Raw genomic sequence first — 20,859 nt, forward strand, 5'->3', positions numbered from 1 at the left:
TGGTGCAGTCAGTGTACGTATAAAGTTGAAGATGATACAGTGCAATACATGACCAATAACAAAAAAAAATCCCCCAAGTCAGTCAAATCAAACAAAATGGAAACATTAGACACACGTAAATGCTATTTGTAGTCTTACTATTTATCTAATATTATTGAGACTGCAGTTACGTTTGAAGGCCGCTAAATGCCAAATCGCTACAGAGCTCTTGTCCATATTTTGGAGCAGCGTAAAAGAAGAAAATACGGAAGTAGTTAGCGAAACTCTCACATGTATACAAATTACACTATAGGATGGACTCTTTAAATAAAAACGACGATGCAAATCGATCTTTACAAGACACTAAACCTGGTGACCGAGAAGGGGAGGTCAAAGAGTTCTGTCCAGGTTACCAAGACGTCGATGCTTTTGTAAATGTAAGTGGCGGTGTTCGTGTTTAGCGAAACAAGTACTTACGAGTCGATAATAGTAACGTGCATGCGCGTTCACTCATTTTTGGTTCACTCCAATTTCAATCATTGATATTTTAAAGCATTAATAGTACAACTCCTTCGGCTGTCGTCGAACCACCGAGGGCGCGATCCGCTATTTTAATAAGTTAACAATTATGAATTAAAGAGGAATCTAGAAAATATGGTGTTGAATTTGCCATTGAAAACGATATTCCTTGGGAGTTCACAACACATCTTACATTTTCAAGGTGCATTGTTAACAACTGAAGATAAACATGACAACTCAAAGTCAAATATTAATTACACAAAATACGCCCTCTGTGTTTTACACTGATGTATTGGCATTGATCTCGTCCGAGGAAAGTACCTTACACGGTACTGTATCTTTTGTTTTGGAATGTGTGGAAGGTGTGTAATGTTACATCCCGTGTAATAGCATCGCCGACAGATGCCAGTCAAAATATATTTTCCCAATAAAAGACGAGTCCCACCAGGGCCTAATTTTAATGGGCCGTTTTTGCATCCAGACTTGTCACTTGAAAATCCCTGGTGTATTGGAGCAAGTGTAGTTACTGCTACTGTTTTGGTAGAAGTTCGCGAGTTGTTATGGAGTTACCCCTCTCCCCTTGCCCCCATCACTCTTGGCTGTGGTATATGTTGTGCTCCAAATATCAACAGTTTTGTTGGCTACCCCATTTATGTTGTAGCTGCACTCTTGTATTGCTAGATGCAAAGGCATCCCTGGGTTTCTGAAGTGATTTATTCTGAGCATGTTTTTTTATGTATTTTATGTCTCCTCTTCTCAGCATGGATTGGCTTCGGTTTTGTTGGCCACCAAAGCATCTGGCAACTTGCCTCAAGCTGGGGATGAATTTGATTTCTATCGCAGTTTCCCCGGTTTCCAGGAATTCTGTGAAGTTCAAGGGGATCAGCTCTTGCTCTGGTGAGTTTACAACATCAAGCATGATGATGCTCCCTTTGAGGCAATAAACATCCACCTGTTAGAGCAGATATTCAATGTCAAAAGTCAAAGTCAGCCATAATGTCAAATATGCTAATATGCATGACATACAGCACAGATATTGACTGCAAAGTAGAATGAAAATAGGCCTTTGTGTAAATAAAGTCAACGTTTGCTTTTTTGATATATGTAACCCTCCAAAACTGAAGAGTTGCTGTAGTTTATATAAGCTAAATATAAGAGATGTCAACAGCTCAGCTTATTTTTCTACCAGACATTTACATATGCCTCTGATACACATCCCTGTGCACAAATTTTCATATTTTTAGTCCAAGGTGAATTAATTAGGTGAGCAGTGGGAGTGAAACAGCTAAAATTAAAACATATTCAAGTGAATAAAACTTAGCATTTAGTTCTCAATTATTTGCTTGCAATAGATGTTTATCTGAGATTGACCAAAAAATGTTCCTTCTTCTTCTGTGGTGCCTTTGCTGGGTTTTTCTTTTTTTTTCCTCTTTAGTAGGTAAAATGCATGTGATGTACGGCTTAGGGCCAGACACATACTAGGAGGTAAAATTGTGGAAGACTTGGTCATGTGAGGGCTAGTAAAAGATTTTAAATCTTGTTCACCTGAATCCATTTCAGTCAATCTATTCCAATACTTTTGCATACCTTATAAATTAGTTAAGACATATATATATATATATATATAAGTCGCTGCAAATTAAAATGCAACAGTGGATTTCTTGCCTCATATTCTCTAATTGATGTCAAAACCAAGTCAGTACTTTTGAAGAGCCATCTAAATACTGACACGTATCTCTGCATTAGCATGAGTCAGATCATGCGGCACCACAGCTGCCGATCCCGTATGAGAGACCGCGATAAGCTCACCGGGTTGGAGGAGCGGTTTGACTTGGTGGTGGATTCCAACGACGTTATCCTGGAGAAAGTGGTATTTGCTACCATATTTTGGCACCGCGGTTTGAACACCCCCCCCCCCCCCCCAAAAAAAAGATACACATTAACCAGAGATATGAAATCCAATTCCCAGGGGAATCTTCTGGATGAGGCTGATGGCGTGCACAGGAACCAACAGCCCGTCATGCCCGCAGGCTTTCAGCCTCCCAAGATTGTCGTTTCCAGTTGGAATCGCAAGGTTGGTTGATTCGCCGCTCGTCTTCCAGATACGAGTCTTCTGGCGCTTATCTGAGCTAAAAAGCCATGCTTATATTGATCAGGGTTCAAGCTCTAGACGTCGCTCCGAGACCTTCAGACTGCTCCAAGCCAAGAATATCCCGAGGCCTCAGCTGAAATTCAAGGAAAAAATTGACAACAGCAACACACCATTTATTCCCAAGATTTTCATCAAGCCTAACGCGCTTAAACCACTTCCTTCATGTAAGATCATGGTCACATTATCGATGCAATCCCCTGTAAGATTACTTGAACGTAAAAAAAATGTTTCATAACTTTCTTTAGAGGTATTTTGAGACTTATCACATTTTTAACCACTTGTCTGGATTGTTATATTATGTTTGTGGATAGATTTCACGAATAAAATCCATAAAGAGAAGCCGGAAGATCTGGATGTCCCACCAGCACTGGCTGACTTGATTCACCAGAAACGAACGCAAGAAAACGTCGAAGACATGTAAGGACTTTACCTTCATGAAATATTTGGCTTATTCTGAGTCTCTTAAACATTGCCCCCCCTCCCCAATAGGTTTGTACATCCTTACCAGTTTGAATTGGATCATCTGACCGTGCCTGATAGCCTTCTGTCCAAAACGGAGCCTCAGGTAGGATGCAGAAGTGCTTGGGGGAGGGGTGTTCCGATGGACACTTGAAAAATGTTTTTCCAGTGATTTAGAATTCCAATTGTGTGGATGGAAGGAATATGCATGTCCATTTAATCATTTTTCAAGTGTGGTCTCAACTCCTGCTTCCTGCATTTGCAGATGTACAAACCAATTGAAGAGACAAACTGCTCCTTCGTCGACACTTTGGAGGAACTAGCGGCTCTGAACGAGAAGCTAATTGAGGTGTCTGAATTTGCGGTGGACCTCGAGGTACAAAAACGATTCCAGTATCTCACGAAATTCATGCCACTCATCGTCCAGGTACGACGTCACTGCCAGTTTGCTAACTGACTTATCCGCAACTCCTGGACAGGCCCATTCGTATAGGAGCTTCCTGGGAGTCACATGTCTGATGCAGATTTCCACCAGAGAGCAGGACTTCATCATTGACACCTTGGAGCTCCGCAGTGAGATGTACATCCTGAATGAGGCCTTCACCAACCCATCTACAGTCAAAGTATTCCAATTACTTTGCTTATTCATTGATTTATTTGATTGGTTTTTGTGGTGTTATGTTTGGAGTAGTGATGGGGAAACAAAGCTTAATGAAGCACATATTTTTAGACTCTTGGTTTAAATAAAGATTATTACAAAGGAGATGTCTAGCTATATGTGCTGGAATCTTTGTAAAATACACACAGTATAAGTCATTTGAAGTGATTTTACAAATTATGGACACAACTTGTCCGGAGGCGTTGGTTGTCCTTTAAATGCTAGCAACCTTTATATTGCAGAATACGTGTCAGCCTTTGTACTACAATACAGACTCTTCCCTACTTACGAGCATTCGTGTTACGAACAACGGTACATACGAACATTTTTGCGGGTATGTCAAAAATGTTCGTACAGAGATGCTGTAAGTTATATTTTATTTGCACGCCTTTTTCCGTCGGTCTCCACTGTGCTACACGCACGCACACTGGATGTTTCATGGGCTGGATGTTTACACAACAGACACCAAGACTGACGAATCGGCGCATGGCTATGCTGATATGTTGCCAACAAGTTCAAGCCCCGATCCGCCGAGCTCGCTTGCGATCGGCTGCGTAGAGTATGTAGGCGGGGAGTAAATCCCTCTTCCCAATTGAGGCTCCAGGAGGACGCGATGCATAACAAAAAGTAATGGTAGCACGCAACTACTGAATTGCGTGCCAGCAGCTTCAGTAATGGCTTACTGAAGACCCAAGGATATATGTCGTCCTACTACAGTAGGTGTGAATTTATTTTACGACTGTTAGAGTGTTTGTGTTTTATATTTTGCCGTTCAGTGTTTGACAGAAACATACATTCCATACAAAATATAGCACAAAACCAATTTATGAACAAATTCACCTCACAAACGACCGCTCGGAAGGTATCTTGTTCTTGAGGTGTGGAGCGTGTGTACACTAATAGTCTACGATAACCAAAATAGCCTGAAAATGATCGATTGGTATGTTAAAATGCAAACCACACAATTTCATTATTTATTTTCTTCTTGGAGCATTGTGTCCAGGAATCAGGATCTAAAAGGAACTTGTTTGTTGGTGTTAATTGAATGCAACCCAACCTCGACTTGATTTTAATTCTCTACGTGGCCCTCAGGTGTTTCACGGAGCAGATTTGGACATCGAGTGGCTCCAGAGGGACTTCGGCTTGTATGTAGTCAACTTGTTTGACACGCACCAAGCCAGTCGGGTGTTAAACCTGGCCCGGAATTCGCTCGACCACCTGCTCAAGCACTACTGCAGCGTGAATTCGGATAAACGCTATCAGCTTGCTGATTGGAGGATCCGGTAGCGTGCCTTTTTTTGTTTTTGTTTTTTTAAGTAGGATCCGATTCAGTGATTGCAAATATGCTCAAACCGTTGACTCCGCAGGCCACTGCCGGATGAGATGGTGCTCTATGCTCGCAGTGACACCCACTATCTCCTTTACATCTACGATCGTATGAAGGCGCAGCTCTTGGACTTCAACCACGGGCAGACTGGTCTGCTGCAGAGTGTCTGGAACAAGAGCAAAGACATTTCACTGAAAGTTTGTACAACTCTTGACTTGTCGCTCCCAAGAGATTGTACTGCCACTCCGACGTTGTCTTCTTTACTCCTTGTCTTCTCTCTCCCTCTAATATTTCTTCTAATTCTCACCATGGTCCTTTCACCCACGCAGAGATATAACCAAGCCAATATTCACAGAGGAATCCTATCTGGAGTTGCAGAGGAAGCAGAAAAGGTCTTTTAACACCCAGCAGCTCACTGCCTTCAGACTGCTGTTTGCCTGGAGGGACAAGCTGGCTCGGCAGGAAGATGAAAGCACCGGGTAGGGGTGTTTGGGGAAGGGATCTCAACTCTTTCAGACAGGTTTTCGCAGCCCACGTGTTCAGCGAAGATGTCAGCGTACTCTTCTCAACACAGTTGATGTTTGCTTTTTTGTTTTTTGTTTTAGATATGTCTTGCCCACCCACATGATGATCAAGATATCTGAGGAGCTGCCCAAGTAAGTTGACTAAGTCTCCCGCTTGAACAATCGTCCGTCTGTTCAGTCAATTCTCACATCTTTGTGCGTGACTTTTGTGTTTTATTCATAAACACGACACATCATTTTGTTATTTTCCTACTTAGGGAGCCTCAGGGCATCATTGCCTGCTGTAACCCCGTACCCCCGCTGGTACGGCAGCAGGTCAACGAGCTACATTTGTTGGTGCAAGAGGCTCGAGAAATGCCTCTCCTCAAGGTGTGAGGCACTTTATCCTCCTGCCACGATCGCCCTGTTTGACTTATTTTTTCACTACTATGAGTTTCTGTGTGCAGGCTGAAATTGCGATGCAAAAAAGAAAAGGACTCACGCCAGTCAAGAAGGTGAGAGAGAATCCTGTCAATCAACACAACCATTCCCTGTAGTAAACGCTGATTGTTTACAATTTCAATTTTATTGTATTTTTTTTTCAGCCACAGGTTACGTTGTTTGGTCCTCACGATACATCCAGGGTCCCTGAGTGCGCTGAACGTCACATTTCTACTGACGGTGAGCGGTAGAGTCTCAATGTATCTTTATTAGCCATTTGCGGATTGCGATGCATATGTAGCAGCAACAAATGGCCATAAAAAGTACTTATCCTCAGACCGTTATCAACCAAAAGAGGTCTAGACAAAAGCCACGACCAGAAAAGGCAGACGTGGATGGATGGATGGCATTATGGCAAACAAAAATACATTGAGGAAAAGTAAAATAGTCATCGGTATAAAATTAAAATATCAGTGAGTCAATGTCGCACGGGACATCCCGCTTATTCTCATTCACGTTACGGGTGAGTTGGCGCCTGTACCAGCAACCAACAAGTTCAAATATCTGTCGGGAAAAAAATCACTCAGCAAGGAGCGTGTCTGAGCTGAGATCCGAATTTCTTAACTCATTAGAAGTCATACGAGCCACTTCCATCATGCTAAAACTTCACATTTTTGAGTGTGATGTGTCTTACAAGCAAGTCAAGCAAAAGGGGGAAAATCCTGTGCTAAATTTAACGGCAATGATAACATTAAAATACAATTGGACAGTAGACCCAAGTGCTCATGAAAATTAACTGATTCACTGCCAAACAATGTGGAAAAATGTGCACTCCAGTGCCAGGGTTTTGTCATTTTCACTCAAATTGCAGGACCCACAGAGTATTGAGTTTTAGGACTACATAAACATTCAATGCAGCGTAAGAAACCTTAGTCTCTCTCCTTTCATCTCAAAAACAGAGTTAATTCCTAATTTGTATGGGTCTGGAGAACAAAAGGCAAATGCTGCACCCTCATCGGAGGGAAAAGCATTGCCAGAGATCTGACCAGCGCTTTATCGGCACCCCCATCAAGAAAAAACAAAACCCAAACAAATTTGGGAATGGCGCTCCACGTCATGCTTTTCATTTCCCCAATAAATTTGGGAATGGCAGTGAATGAGTTAATACAGAGGTTACAATCTGAAAAACTATATATATATCATCGAGCAAGCTCCTGTAACATGGCGCTAATCCCAGTCGTCTCCGGGCAGTAGGCGGGGGGCACCCTGAACTGATTGCCACCTAATCGCCGGGCACACAAAGACAACCATCTGCGCTCATGCCTACGGACAGTTACAATCAGCCTCCCATGCATGTTTTTGGAATGTGGGGGGAAGCCCTTCATTTGTCAATGATTTTCCCTCTTCAGAACTGCCTGTGAAACAAGGAGTACTCTTCTCTGATGACGGCCACAAATCCGACGATGTTGAGAAAATACATCGTCTTGTGGCACCTGCCAAAATTACACTGTTTGAGGTAACCTTAACCTTTATTCCAATTGTTTGAACAGGAAGCCAAGGCAGCTGTCCTGACAGATGTTTGTCTTTTTTCAGGAACCAGAAACAAAAGAAATCCAACAGTCCTTTGCTCAAAAGAAAGCTCGGCGAATTATTGAGTCCTTTGAAAACCCTTTCAGAATGGTAAGAGTTGATCATACATCAGCCCCCAAAGAATAATATGTATACCATATGAACCCGGGGTGCCCGAGTCCTGTTCTCAAGAGGCCCTAAACAGCTCTTTGTTTTATGATTTCCTCCTGCAACATACCCGATTCAAATGATACCGAATTACAGAAGGCTTCTGATCATTTGTACCAGATGTATTGCAGGGAACCATAAACCAGGCTTGTTTGATGCTTGAGAGGACTGGACTTTGGCTCCCCTGATCTAAACTGAAGCATAATATTTGTTGTTCTTGTGTGATTGCAGTACTTGCCTTCCAGTGGTGTGCATGTCAATGAGAGTGCAAAGTTAGACCCTTCATCAAAGATATATGAGGTATTGCACACAGCTGTACGTTGAAAAAAAAAATGAATTAAAAAAAGAAATAAATTAACATGCGACCCTAAGTCAACTTTTAATTTTTCAGATCAGCAAAAGATGGAAACTGCAGAGTATGGAACAGCAGCAGGGTGAGTTGGAGTCAGCGAAGAAAAGAAAGGACGAAGCCAAACAGCAAGCAAAGAAGGCAGCAGGTACTAAATATGATCCGGCACGTAGGAGCTCATTTTTGTTTCACCTCTTATTGACAGAGGAGCAATGCGGGAGGAGGTAGAAATATTTTGAAGAAATCAATTAAACGTGCCTCCTAGTTCCTTGGACATATCTCGTCAGCTAAAAAAACGACGTTACATCACTGCCACGCATGATAAAGGAATTACTACTTTCACCGCGTCAATGCTACGCTCCATGTTACAAGTGGAATTACTTTAAAGTCAAATTCAAGACAATAATATTCCTCAAAACCCTGCGCCTCCTATATTGGACTCTGATTGCTGGATGTATGCAAATCAGTTGTTTATACTGCTGATGCATGGCATTCATATCCCATTTAGATCCACATACAAAGGAATTATGAGTCCGATTTGGGGAAAAAAATCAGAATTTGCTATTTTCACCAAATGAACAAATCAGATATGTCTCATACAAGAAAAAAAAAAAGCAACTAATAATAAATCTGGATGAAGCGCCCGTGTGAAAATAGCTTTCTCTGTCTCTCAGTTGTGTTTCGCCTCACCTCAATTTGCTGCATACAAGTTCCTACTTTGGAGGGTTTTACGCCATCTTGTGCCATCGTGGAGCGATGTAGAGTAGAAAAAAACTAATGGTGATTTTTTTTCAGCAATTACTTAAGGTTGGGTTCCACAGAAAACCCAAATTGGTAAATTCAAAAACAAAATATACACTGGCTTTCACTTTATGTGTCATTGTAAAGTCAATTTTCCATGCTTCTACTTTGATACTGCTCATTATAATCCAAATGACATTTTATTGTTGTTTTCATCAGAAGAAAGACAGAAGGCTAAACAAAGCTATCAAGAGTCCCTGCAGAATGTGGCCTCCGTGCGCCAGCAAGCCGCCGTGAGTAATTTTCCCTTTTACTGTTGTTTTTTTTTTCTTTTTAAAATCCATTCAATTTCACTAAATGGACACCGTGCACTATCAGTGACCCCTTTTTGAAAGACTTTTTAAACTTCCCAACACTATTCTTGACACATGGCTTACTTAAAAGCCCGCTGATACATTTGATGTCTCACAAAGGTGAACTTTTACGATTTATGTGCTTATCACATAATGCGCTTGGGGGAAAGAACCCTTCCATGGAGGCAAAGAGTCACTCGTCAAAGACTGACGGTTTTAGTGAAGCTGTGATTTCCTACTAAAACGCAAGTGGCACACTGGCAACCAATAATAATAATAATACATTACATTTTAAGCACCTTTCAAAGCTCTCAAGGACACTTTACAATCACAGACAAGCATAGGTACTATAAAAAATAAAATACAATCACAAATAGAATACAATAAATGAAATACAATTATAAACTAGAAATAGAGAGCTACACAGAAAATGCAATTGTAAAGAGGTGGGTTTTGAGATGGGACTTGAAGGTGGTGGGAAGAGAATCGATGTTACCAATGTTGGGACGAAGTGAGTTCCAGAGTTTGGGGGCAGAGCAGCTGAAGGCTCTGTCACCCATCGTGCTGAGATAGAGCAATAAAAGATCATCCGCGGTGCTGTAGCTAGTTAGCCAAGTTTCCCTTCATTTATGTCAAAAATTGTTTGATTTTCAATACCAAACATATGGTTGTTTATTAAACTACTAATAATAAGAATCCATGTTATTTATAGGCGCCTTTCGTAACACTCAAGGTCACTTTACAGTCACAGTCACAATACACTGACAATAAAACCACAGATAAAATTAGAAATAAATGCATACATACATAAATACACACATGCATAGATAAATAAATAGATAAATACATAAACAAATACACAAATGCGTAGATAGATAAATACATGAATAAATACATGCCTACATACATACATAAAACCATAATTTATGTGACATCCTACCACCGGCTTCTTGTGAGCTTCTTTGCTTTATCTTCAATTAAATGGGGCCAGATTTCACCATCATGAAATCGATTTCTAACATTTGAACCAATGCTTGTCACGTTTATTTATGTGGTTTTTTTTTGGGCGGGGAGCTACTTCTCAATGCTTTTCGAAAGCACCTTCAGTCTGCATTGCAGAACAGTTTCTCCACGAGTGTGTGAGCACTGAGCCATCAATCACTTGCACACATGCATGTCCTGGTTGAATATTGGTGGACATGTTTTACCTTCTGAATAAACAGTCACTAAAAGATGTGGTTGGGAAAAAAAAGCTCGCAGTAGCTGCGTGTGTACAGTCAGTGTTGTGGCGTGTGGATAGTCATCGGTGCGGGGGCAAAAATAAAACAGGACTTCTTCACCTCCTGCAGTGAAAAGATCTTCATTATAACACAAAGACTGTGATTCACTTGTTGGTTTCAAAATTTTAATCATCAAAGTGGGAGGTCATATTTTTATTTAAAGGATTAATTCGGTACACATCTGAGTCGTACTTTATTTTATTTATTTGTATATTTCTTTGTTTATTTATTGGTCTCGCTCATATCCTCACTGAGCATACTCTATTTAGAGATGGCGGTACTTCTTTGGAATGGGTGCGGTTGCCTCTGGAATCTGATTGAATAAACATATCAAATGCAGATACAATGTTCGCCCGGCAACAACATATTTTGACTTGAAGACACAGACGTTAACCATTCATTACAGAAAGCGAAATGTTTTGTGCGTACCTCTAACTGTTGACAAACAGGAACATTCGGAAAGTTGAGGTTTCCCTGAACTTTTGGCTCTCAAACATAATGTAATGATTCTAATCTTGGGCTTTCCCGTTTGATCAGGAATGTGCAAAAGCAGTTGGGAAGAAACGTGAGAGGGTCGCCAGTGAGCCTGGAGAGTCGACTCCCAAGCTGAATAAGAAACTGAAGTCCGTCGAGAAAAAAAAGGCCAAAGCTGCTCCAACTCAAGAGAGCTTCAAGCCTTTTGACTACAGCCAGTCTGACCTCAAAGTATTTTCCAGTATGTTGCTTGATGTATTTACATATGAAAAATACATAATTTTTCTGCAAGCCTGTACTCTTCAATATATACTTGCATTTTTTAATACAGATGTGAAATCAAAGGATAAGTCACAGTTTGATCCAAACAGACAATCCTGTGACCCTAAGAAAAAGGTATTATTATTGTTATTATTTATCTATTTATTCAGTTTTTATTTAATACAAATGTAAATAAAACTGTGGACTTGTTTCTTCTTTGATTTTTTTTTTTTCTTCTCATTTTACAGAAAACACCTGGCGGGAAAAAAAATAATCCAGGGGCCGGAAATCGAAGTATGTCATACTTAGCTGGAACTTCAAACAGGTAAGTAAATGTAAATATTATATACAATTATATATTTTCTTCTCATCACTGAGGTATTATTTCATCTTATTCTTTCCAGAGGATTTCGCCACAACTGGCCCAAAAGATAGGTATTTATTTTCAACCGCTGGGATTTTAATTAAAAAAAATGCAACCGTTTTCAATCCCCACCCCATCTATGTGAACAGCAGTGCAGCATTAAAGATGATTTTATTAAAAACGGATTGCTTGTCACTTTGTTATGAAAACATATTTCAACTATGGTAACTTCCCAAACTCCATTCATCAAGGGTGTGGATGAAGCGGTACCAAGCCAAATGTTGGCTAACGAACCTTCTTCCACATTTGGATGCCCCCAGGCAAGTACATGTCAGTTACTTGCCACTTTATTGACAATTTCAAAGTGGGGACCTGTCTGCTGGATTGTTTTGAGTTCAATGAAAGACACATTTCTGAGAACTTAGTGGAGGATCTGGGGAGGTACTACAGGACGCATGCACTGTTGTAGACCCCATTCACTGGAGATCAGTGTAGACAGGTACAGTGGACAAATGTTATGACGTTATGCTGTTATTACTATTCAATTATCATTTTTACTAGTTGGTATTATAGCATTATTAATATGAAATGCAAATTAGTGACAGCTGACGATATGACCAGAGTAACCACAGGGAAAGTGAAAGTTAGTGGATGCTTTCTGTGCACGTATAAATACAATTATTTGATATTGTGTATTTTTTACGTGAGTAATTTGTTTTTCGCATAATTTTACATGTCTCTGTAAGCTCTCAGTCGTACGGGAGTGGTCCATCGACGAAAAGGTTTCTTCAGCCGTCATTTGTACTTTTTTGGAAAAAAAAACGGTGATAATTGATAATTTTACATGCTTTTTGGTAGTTAATTAATTTAGGCAACAGAAAAACTGAGGAGTCATTCTGGAGCCAAAAGAGCAAGAACGTTTTAGGCAGCCGAGCCAAAAAACGGTCTCTGAAAGGAGCCGGAATTCCCATCGCTACTATTAAACATATTTCTTCACCCTTCCCTGGTCAATCCAAAACCGCGCAGGCGCATTGGCTCCCACGTCGTACCCACGTTGGCTCCCATGTCTCACGTGGGCTTCGGGGGGTGCTGGCGCGTGCGTTACGAGTCAAGCAAACTATGCTACCAACCTTCATCTCCTCGCAACCCATTGGTTCGCCCCGCTATGCGTCGTGACATCAGAGGCCTGCTATTCGTTCCAGTGGCTCAAGTAGCATGTATGGCTGTCAGTCATATCCAAAGTGTCAAAACCTAGTCGCGTGTCACGTAGGCTCGTTTATAAACACGTTTACCTCAGCGCGCAGGGCACCGGCATGGATAATATCACGGATGGCTGGTTTAAAGAGACGTGCACGTTATGGCCCGGTCAAGCTACTAGTCTCCAAGTAGACGAGGTCCTCTATCACCAGAAGTCCAAATTTCAAGATGTGTTGGTGTTCAAGAGGTGCGTTCTTTACACTTGGCTAACGATGCTGCTAGCTTCGGAGTGCTGCACTACAGATGGACTTTCTATTCTAAAACAACAAACCAGCACCTTCCTAAAATCACAGCGATTGCTATTCTCATATTCTCATTTCTGATAGATTCAACACCAGGGCGTGTACATTCCAAAATATTTTTTTAAAAAAGGTTAAGGTAAACAGGACTACGCAGAGTTATCCAAGTTTGTGCAGTCTAAAGCAGTTTTTGTGCAACCCTATGAGTTGTGTAACATACATGTTTCAGTAAAACGTACGGCAACGTGTTGGTATTGGATGGAGTGATCCAGTGCACGGAGAGAGATGAGTTTGCGTATCAGGAAATGATTGCCAACCTTCCACTGTACAGCCACCCCTGCCCCAATAAGGTAGCACATGCACGTGAACAGTAATTGCATTTATTTCATGTCATATTGTTTGTTTTTTGAACACATTTATGCATGAGTACCAAGACAAAGTCCCTGTCACATTTTTAAAGGTTCTCATTATTGGAGGCGGTGATGGTGGCGTGCTGAGGGAAGTGGTGAAAAATCACCTGGTTGACTCGGTGGTTCTCTGTGAGATTGATGAGGTGAGGGCAAATGACACTCAGCAAATGACCTTAACTCCCCGCCCTTCCCTCATACACACATACATAAGAAAGAGGACTTTCTTGATTTTACAGGAAAATGCCCATTCAAACTTCACCCGTTTTCTGTTGCGTGCACAGGACGTTATTAATGTCTCAAAGAAGTTCCTCCCGGGCATGGCCAAAGGCTTTTTTAGTCCAAAGGTTACCGTCCACGTTGGAGATGGCTTTGAGTTTATGAAACAGAACCAAAATGCCTTTGACATCATCATTACCGACTCATCGGACCCCGTTGGTAAGTGCGTCGACGTCTCCCTTCAACGGTTCTGATCAGGGCAAGCTAACTTGACTTGCCTGATTTTGAATGTGCTCATGTTGCAGGCCCTGCTGAGAGTTTATTCAAGGAGAGTTATTATCAGCTGATGAAGACGGCATTGACCAAAGGTGGAATTCTCTGCTCCCAAGGTACTTTTTATTGCATTCCTTCTCAGGGCTGTAAAACCAATTGATGTTTATTTGGAACATCAGTTTTGAAAAGAAAAAAAAAGTAAATGCAATATTGTGCCACTCGGATCCGCAATGTCGTTCAAGTTTTATTTCAAGTTTGCTGTGGAAAATGGCCAAAATAATCATCAAAGCTAATATGAGATGTTTGGTTATTCATTCATTTACATGTTTTTCAATACTTTTTATGGGTCCAATCATAATAGACCCGTCTAACCACATTTCAATTAAAACATGAATGTGAAACTAGTTCAGGTTGGTCTCAATAATTCACTGGTTGGGTGTGAGGGCGTGAAAAGAGATGCAAGTGCCTACGCAGCATCATTTTTCACCTGGCAGCGAACGTGGCTGCCATATGTATATGTATGCTATTTAAACGTTATTCTGATGTCAGTTAGGAAACAAAAATGTGACGTCGGTTGTCCTTTAAACATACATTCCATACAACATATAGCACTGAAGCAACTTACGAACAAATTCACCTTACGAGGACCGTTCCGAACGTATCTTGTTCGTAATTTGGGGAGCATCTGTACAATCACATATGCCCCGATTCCCGTAGTGTTTCAATAACTTCTGTGACAACTACTTTTCAAAGTTGACCTTTGCATGTTTGCACCCTTCGTGTGACATTTGAACTCAACTACGCCACAGGTATGGTTCTTGGTTTTTTTCAATTTGTTCTTGTCGTGTGCGCAGGAGAGTGTCAATGGTTGCATTTGGACCTGATCAAGGAAATGCAAACCTTCTGCAAAACTTTATTCCCGGTGGTGGATTACGCCTACGGCACCATCCCAACATATCCCAGTGGCCAAATTGGATTCATGCTCTGCAGTAAGAATCCTGTAAGCATCCCCCGCTCCACCAAAGAAAACGCATAAAGATACACACTTGCTTGTTGTTTCGCCAGTGACTGTTTGGAGTCATTATTTCAGGAAACGCATTTCCAGACGCCGGTGAAAGAACTGTCAAAAGGAGAACTGGAAAGCATGAACCTGAAATATTATAACACGGAGATTCACAAAGCGGCATTTGTCCTTCCTGAGTTTGCAAGAAAGGTCAGTGTGCTTCACAAATGGGTGGTCATATGGGTGGGGTGGGTTGTTTGTCCTTTTATTATGCCTCACAATGAACCTCGGCCACGCGGCGAATATGTGCCTTCACGTTTTTTAACTAATTGACTGCCGGACGATATGCAAAAAGGTGTCCATTCCAGTGGCAGGATTTTTGTCATTTGCACTCAAATTGCAGGACCCACAGACTATTGAGTTTTAGGACTACACAAACATTCAATTCAGCGTAAGAAACCTTAGACCAGGGGTGTCAAAAATAATTTTTTGCCGCGGGCCACATTGTAGTTATGGTTTCCGCTCAGGGGCCGTTATACATTTGGGGAAACCATTAGAATGTTTAATCCCCTCCACATATTACATATAGAGTGCTCAACAAATAAAAACTAATAACAATAACTAGTTTCAAATCTTAAGTCAAAAATAATGACTGTTTTTGCGGTTTACATCCAAAAATATGAAAAATTGATTTTAGCCAGCATCATGGAATTACACTCGTTTGATTTGCTTTTGCGGGCCGAAAAAAATGATTTGGCGGGCTGGAGTTGGCCCTCGGGCCTTGACTTTGACACCTGTGCCTTAGACTCTTCTTTCAACAGAGAGTTAATTCTTAAGTTATATGGGTCTGGAGTTATCTAAGCTTCAAATGGGAGTGTCTGTACAAAATACAATGCAATTGATTTACATCGCACTTTAACAACAGCTGAAGCTGTAACAAAGCGCTAACATGGCCAGAGGTTTGAGCAGCGCTTTATCGGCACCCCGCAAGAAAAAAACAAAACCCAAGCAAATTCGGGAATGGCATTGAATGAGTTAATAAATGTTGGCTTGCTAAAGTATACACTCCCCCCCTAATTTTTTTGGGGGGGCGTTTGCCACATTTCAGGCTTGAAACGTAAAGCTATGAAATTGGATTTGGGGCACCCCGTGCCTGTGTGGGTTTTCTTCTGGTACTCAAGCTTACTCCCGGATTCCAGACATGCATGGGATGCTTTTGAACACTCTAAATTGTCCCTAACTGTGAGTGTGAGTGTGAGTGTGATCGTCGGTTGTCTGTGTGTGCCCTGCAATTGTTAGGCCACCGGTTCAGGTTGTCCCCCATCTACTGCTCGATACTGGGATAGGCTGAAGCACCACCTCACTGGGTAGATCAGAAAATGGGCGGATAGAAAGGTTCAAAACTAAACATATCCGAGTGCTATCATGGCTCATTCCAAATGAGAATCCGTGGAAAGATCTGACAACTGTTGTTCACAAACGCTCTCCATCAAACCTTTCGGATTTTTTGCAAGGAAGAAGAAGCAGAAATGTCAATCTCAAGATCGGATCACGAAACAAAGCAGTGACGTGACCTTTCAGGGTCTTTCAAGTCAAATATGTCTCGGCTCCATAACGGGAACACTGGTCTAACATCTGGTTTTTTTTTTTCAATGGTGGCCGGCAGGTCCTCAAAGAAGCTTGATTGGCCCCAGCAGAGCAGCGTATGTCCCCTCCACCTGTTCCTCGGTCCACTGACGGACAAATACAAATCATCCTCCTCCGCACCGTTCACCAACCCACCCTTTCTAAAGTGTATCCTCCTGGAAATTTCTAGATGTGTGCGGGGTGAGGGGGACTTTTTCTCTCGTTTCTTTCCAAAATTCCAAGTACTAAGCAACACCAGTGTTTATTTCCTCACGCCTTTTGTTTGTCATCTTCTTTCCGAGCTCTTTTCATGAGCAATCAATGATGACGACATCCAACCTCACGCTCCAGGACTACCCTGTTCAAACGGCATCGTATGACTGCGTGTAACTGCAACGTATCTCCTGCACGTTTCAGCGGAAACGTGCTTCGCTCCCCGCTGCGTTCGGCGCTTGCCGTGTGCATACGTAAAGAACACAACTATTTGCTCGCCAACTCGGAAACAGGCGCTTCTTTAACGGGTTCTTTGTTCAATCTGTTTGTGTATGTTTTTTACGGGCAGGTTCAAAACGCTCCCTTTTAAAAAGCCAATAACTGCTTGATGCTCTGCTTTGGTGTGAATGAAATGTTTCATATTTAGAAGCTGCGACATTTGATGAAAAGTGACGATGCAATTTACTGGGTATTTGGCTAAAAGGCGGGAAGCTTGTGCGGTTTATATAACAGTGTGGTTGTTAAGCTAACATCACAAACCAGTTGCTGTTGAGTCTATAAGAAAAACACTTTTAAAGAAAAATAAAACTCATGAATTGTAATAAATCTGTTACAAAAAACAAACATCTGTTGTGAATGAAATCTACAACACTTGAATAGTTCTTGATACATTAGATCATTCCATTGTCCACAGGTCTTAAAGCCGTCAGCAATATCCGGCAGATGAGCCATCTGCTCGGGTGCATGACATTGTTAATGATCATCTTTGTTCATTACATTTCTCGATTGGCAGGCAGTAGAATGAACTTAAAGGCCTAAATCCACTCTGCCGTTTTTAATAAATTTGTGCTCAGTCGAACTGGACCACTTGCTTGAAAATATATTTTGTGCCTGTACCTGTAGCATATGCCACACTGCTACTTAACGTTGCGACATTGTCGTAAAGCAGCGGTGACGACACGCCAGCCTGTTGACCAACATGGGGCACAATAAAGACAGTTGTCAAAGCAAGTTGTCTCCTCATGTTCCTCCGGACTCAACAGTGATTCCCCATAAGCTTGTATGATATAAAATGTGTGGCTAGGCTCTAAAAAGGTTCAGAAACACTCAAAGGGGTGCAGCATGTCAAATCAAGAAGTCTGGATACTTGGATTTTTTTTTTTTTGGCGATGATTCCCACAAATCACCCGTCAATCACAGGACTGACGAAGACGCAAACAGTCCTAAATTCATCTTGAACCAAAATTGTTCAACATATATAAGGTCCACAAAGTGTTCCTATAAAGAAAGTTTGAATGCGTTTTGTCTTTTGGGACAAAGGAGTCAATATGTATTAAAACAACCACCTTAGTGCTTTTGGATGAAGAGGTGTCACAAAAATCCACAAGAGTTCGGATGTATTTGGGGAGGATAAATACCCACGAAATGTATTTTCTTTTTTTTGTGGTCGAAGGGAGAATGGGCGTCTGAAGTTCGCACAAAGAACGTGGAAACGATGCTCTCGGTTGTAATTTCACGTCCCAGACATTAGATGGCAGCCTATAATTTGATGTGGTTCCATATCACGTTTCGACGGGTTTTGGCAGGTTGGTTAGGATTCCTCCAGTTTGAACATTCGTAACAAATATGACTTTCTCACATAATATATTTGTAAACGACGATTCTTTAAAGTGTTTTACAATATACTGTTGCGTGTTTTCATTGTATTTCTATCTCTGAGGTGGACAAATTTACGACAATCAACTCACAAACGCCATTAAGATTATGAGGAAAAAATATAGATATTTAAACAAAATGAAATTAATAAAAACGAATAGTACGGACGTGTATTGCTGCCACGCTCGGGGACCGGGGGGCAAACACGAAACTTTAGTACAGTACGCGTCAGCAACCTCATCATGCGAAAGCATCGTAATTTTCATTTAAAATATGACAGCCTACTTATCACGTCAAAACCTGTCACATTGAAACACAATGGATGCCGTGGTTCATTGAAATGATGTGATGACGCTCCATTTCATGTGCGATTGAGAAAAAATGGCGAGATTTTAGGTTTCGGCTGCAGGATGGGACCCAAGTCGCAAAAGAAGTTGGAGATTCCGGAGGCCAATTTTGTCGTCATTTGTACTTCTCGCGTTTCCACAATGATTTCTACGTGATAAGTTTCATTCCCCCCACCCCAGGTGTAGCAGCAATCCGCTTCCATAACTGACAAAATTACCAAAACAAGTAGCGCAAATCGAGAATAGATAGGACTGAACTTTCAGAAAAGCGCACGAAGAAGCAACATTAAAGCTTATTACTCATATGATATTTATTCATAAACATAAAACATTCCCTCTCAGAAATTGTTGCTGTTTTTAAATATTTACATTTCACATTTTCTAATTCCTCAACCATCAACCCCCCAACTCCCCTGGAAAATATGCAACTTTTTCTCAATGAAGAGTATTGTTTAACAGATTTTTTAAATCTTTTTTTGTATGCAGTCAATTATTAAATATAAAGAACATGACTTTCATCCAGTCAATTATTATCTCAGTCACTTATATTTGCAAGTTTGAAGGACGTGCTGGAGCTTAATCCATCTGTCTTCGGGCAATAGGCGGTGGACACCTTGAACTGGTTTCCAGCCCGTCACAGGACACACATTGAAAAACAAACAATATTGCTAGCAATCACGCCCAAGGACAATTTGGAACGTTCAATCGACCTTCAATGCATGTTTTTGAAATGTGGGTGGAAACCGGAGTACCTGGAGAAAACCCATGCAGGTATGGAAAGAACATGCAAACCCCGCACAGGAAGTACTGAGCTCCTATCATGCATGTTTTTGAAATGTGGGCGGAAACCAGAGTATGGGGAGTACATGAAAACCCCGCAAAGTAAGTCCAGAGCAAGAATCAAACCTGGTACCTCTGCAGTGTGTAGTTGACCTACAAACCAAGCCTACATGGCCTTTTTTCTTCAAAATATACAACTATCATGTAGCTTTTTCAACTATGGTTTAATCTTTCGATTTGCTCGAGGCCATGGAGAGATCAAGTAGCAAGTGAGCTATATATTTCCAAAACACATCTGAGAGCACGGCCAATCAATTTCTACACACCAACCACGAAGTACTGACCGGAATGCTCTGATCCCTGCCACTGGCCTCGTCTGCGCACGTCACAACAGCGCATCCGAAATGTGCTGTATCACACATGTATTAGCAAAATGTAAATCACTTTGGCAATAGATTAAAAATCATATGAAGCAAATTGTCGTATGCGAGCGGAAGTGCCATTTACGTTTTGCAAGCGTCACATACCGCAGTCCATTTTATTCCCAAAAAGAAGCATCTCATTCCAACGTAGATAGCAATTAGTCGTTAATATGTTGCGGATAATACACATGTGGCAGTATTTTAGGATGTGAGGCATTTGCGTCAAACATTTGGAAGGAAAACATGATTACGTCCTACTGGAAAGTTCTGAATAATAATCAGCACACCATATTCATGTTGCGTTTATGAGTTTATGTTCGGCTTTGTAAAATAACTATGCAGTGACTTAGCTGTTATTTGGATTGGATCCCACTTATAATTAAGCCTGTCTATGCTCGCCATGGCAACCAAGCAGGTTGCAGGTTCATTATGTTCCTTTCTGCTCGTGGAAGAGCATTTCATTGTTCTGCCTTTCACTATACATAACCATCAGTGACATGGGAAGAGGTATAAAGATCGGTTCGTTTGGTTCAGGATATTGTAACTCCGTGGCAAATTTGACAATTTGGAAACCTGGCATACTTGCAGGTTGGTGTTTGTGGAGTTGAATATATCTGTTTTATTTATTTTTTTCTTAAAAACGTCAACTACAGTAAAGTCTCGTTATATCGATATCGGATATATCGGTAGTCCCGGTTATAACGATACTATTTCTATGCACGCACGGAGAAAATTACATGCAAACAGGGTCGGATATATCGATAGTCCCAGTTATATCGATATTTTTTTCAGACTCCCTTGAATATCGATATAACGAGAC

At 41.2% G+C, this 20,859-nt stretch overlaps 2 protein-coding genes across 2 annotated transcripts; both read left to right on the plus strand.

Annotated features, from left to right (window-relative positions):
* The first annotated feature begins 253 nt into the window (after nucleotides 1–253).
* Nucleotides 254–12,243, plus strand: exosc10 (exosome component 10). Its single transcript, XM_089010331.1, has 25 exons — nucleotides 254–416; nucleotides 1,259–1,395; nucleotides 2,245–2,368; nucleotides 2,468–2,572; nucleotides 2,655–2,814; nucleotides 2,962–3,067; nucleotides 3,140–3,215; nucleotides 3,375–3,485; nucleotides 3,589–3,732; nucleotides 4,860–5,050; nucleotides 5,135–5,295; nucleotides 5,426–5,573; nucleotides 5,700–5,750; nucleotides 5,876–5,987; nucleotides 6,065–6,112; nucleotides 6,203–6,278; nucleotides 7,448–7,554; nucleotides 7,632–7,718; nucleotides 8,007–8,075; nucleotides 8,167–8,272; nucleotides 9,085–9,158; nucleotides 11,036–11,213; nucleotides 11,304–11,368; nucleotides 11,482–11,558; nucleotides 11,638–12,243. The coding sequence occupies exons 1-25, from the start codon at nucleotides 294–296 to the stop codon at nucleotides 11,666–11,668; spliced, it is 2,667 nt and encodes an 888-aa protein (XP_088866457.1). The 5' UTR covers nucleotides 254–293; the 3' UTR covers nucleotides 11,669–12,243.
* A 573-nt stretch (nucleotides 12,244–12,816) lies between these two features.
* srm (spermidine synthase) lies at nucleotides 12,817–17,698 on the plus strand. The gene is made up of 8 exons (XM_089010344.1): nucleotides 12,817–13,041; nucleotides 13,323–13,443; nucleotides 13,554–13,646; nucleotides 13,785–13,938; nucleotides 14,025–14,108; nucleotides 14,847–14,992; nucleotides 15,083–15,205; nucleotides 16,662–17,698. Exons 1-8 carry the CDS (start codon nucleotides 12,911–12,913, stop codon nucleotides 16,677–16,679), a joined length of 870 nt encoding a protein of 289 aa, XP_088866470.1. The 5' UTR covers nucleotides 12,817–12,910; the 3' UTR covers nucleotides 16,680–17,698.
* Nucleotides 17,699–20,859: the final 3,161 nt, after the last annotated feature.

Source organism: Hippocampus bargibanti, linkage group LG01, assembly GCF_051943395.1.
Source record: "Hippocampus bargibanti isolate YZ-2025 linkage group LG01, ASM5194339v1, whole genome shotgun sequence".
Lineage (NCBI taxonomy): Eukaryota > Metazoa > Chordata > Actinopteri > Syngnathiformes > Syngnathidae > Hippocampus > Hippocampus bargibanti.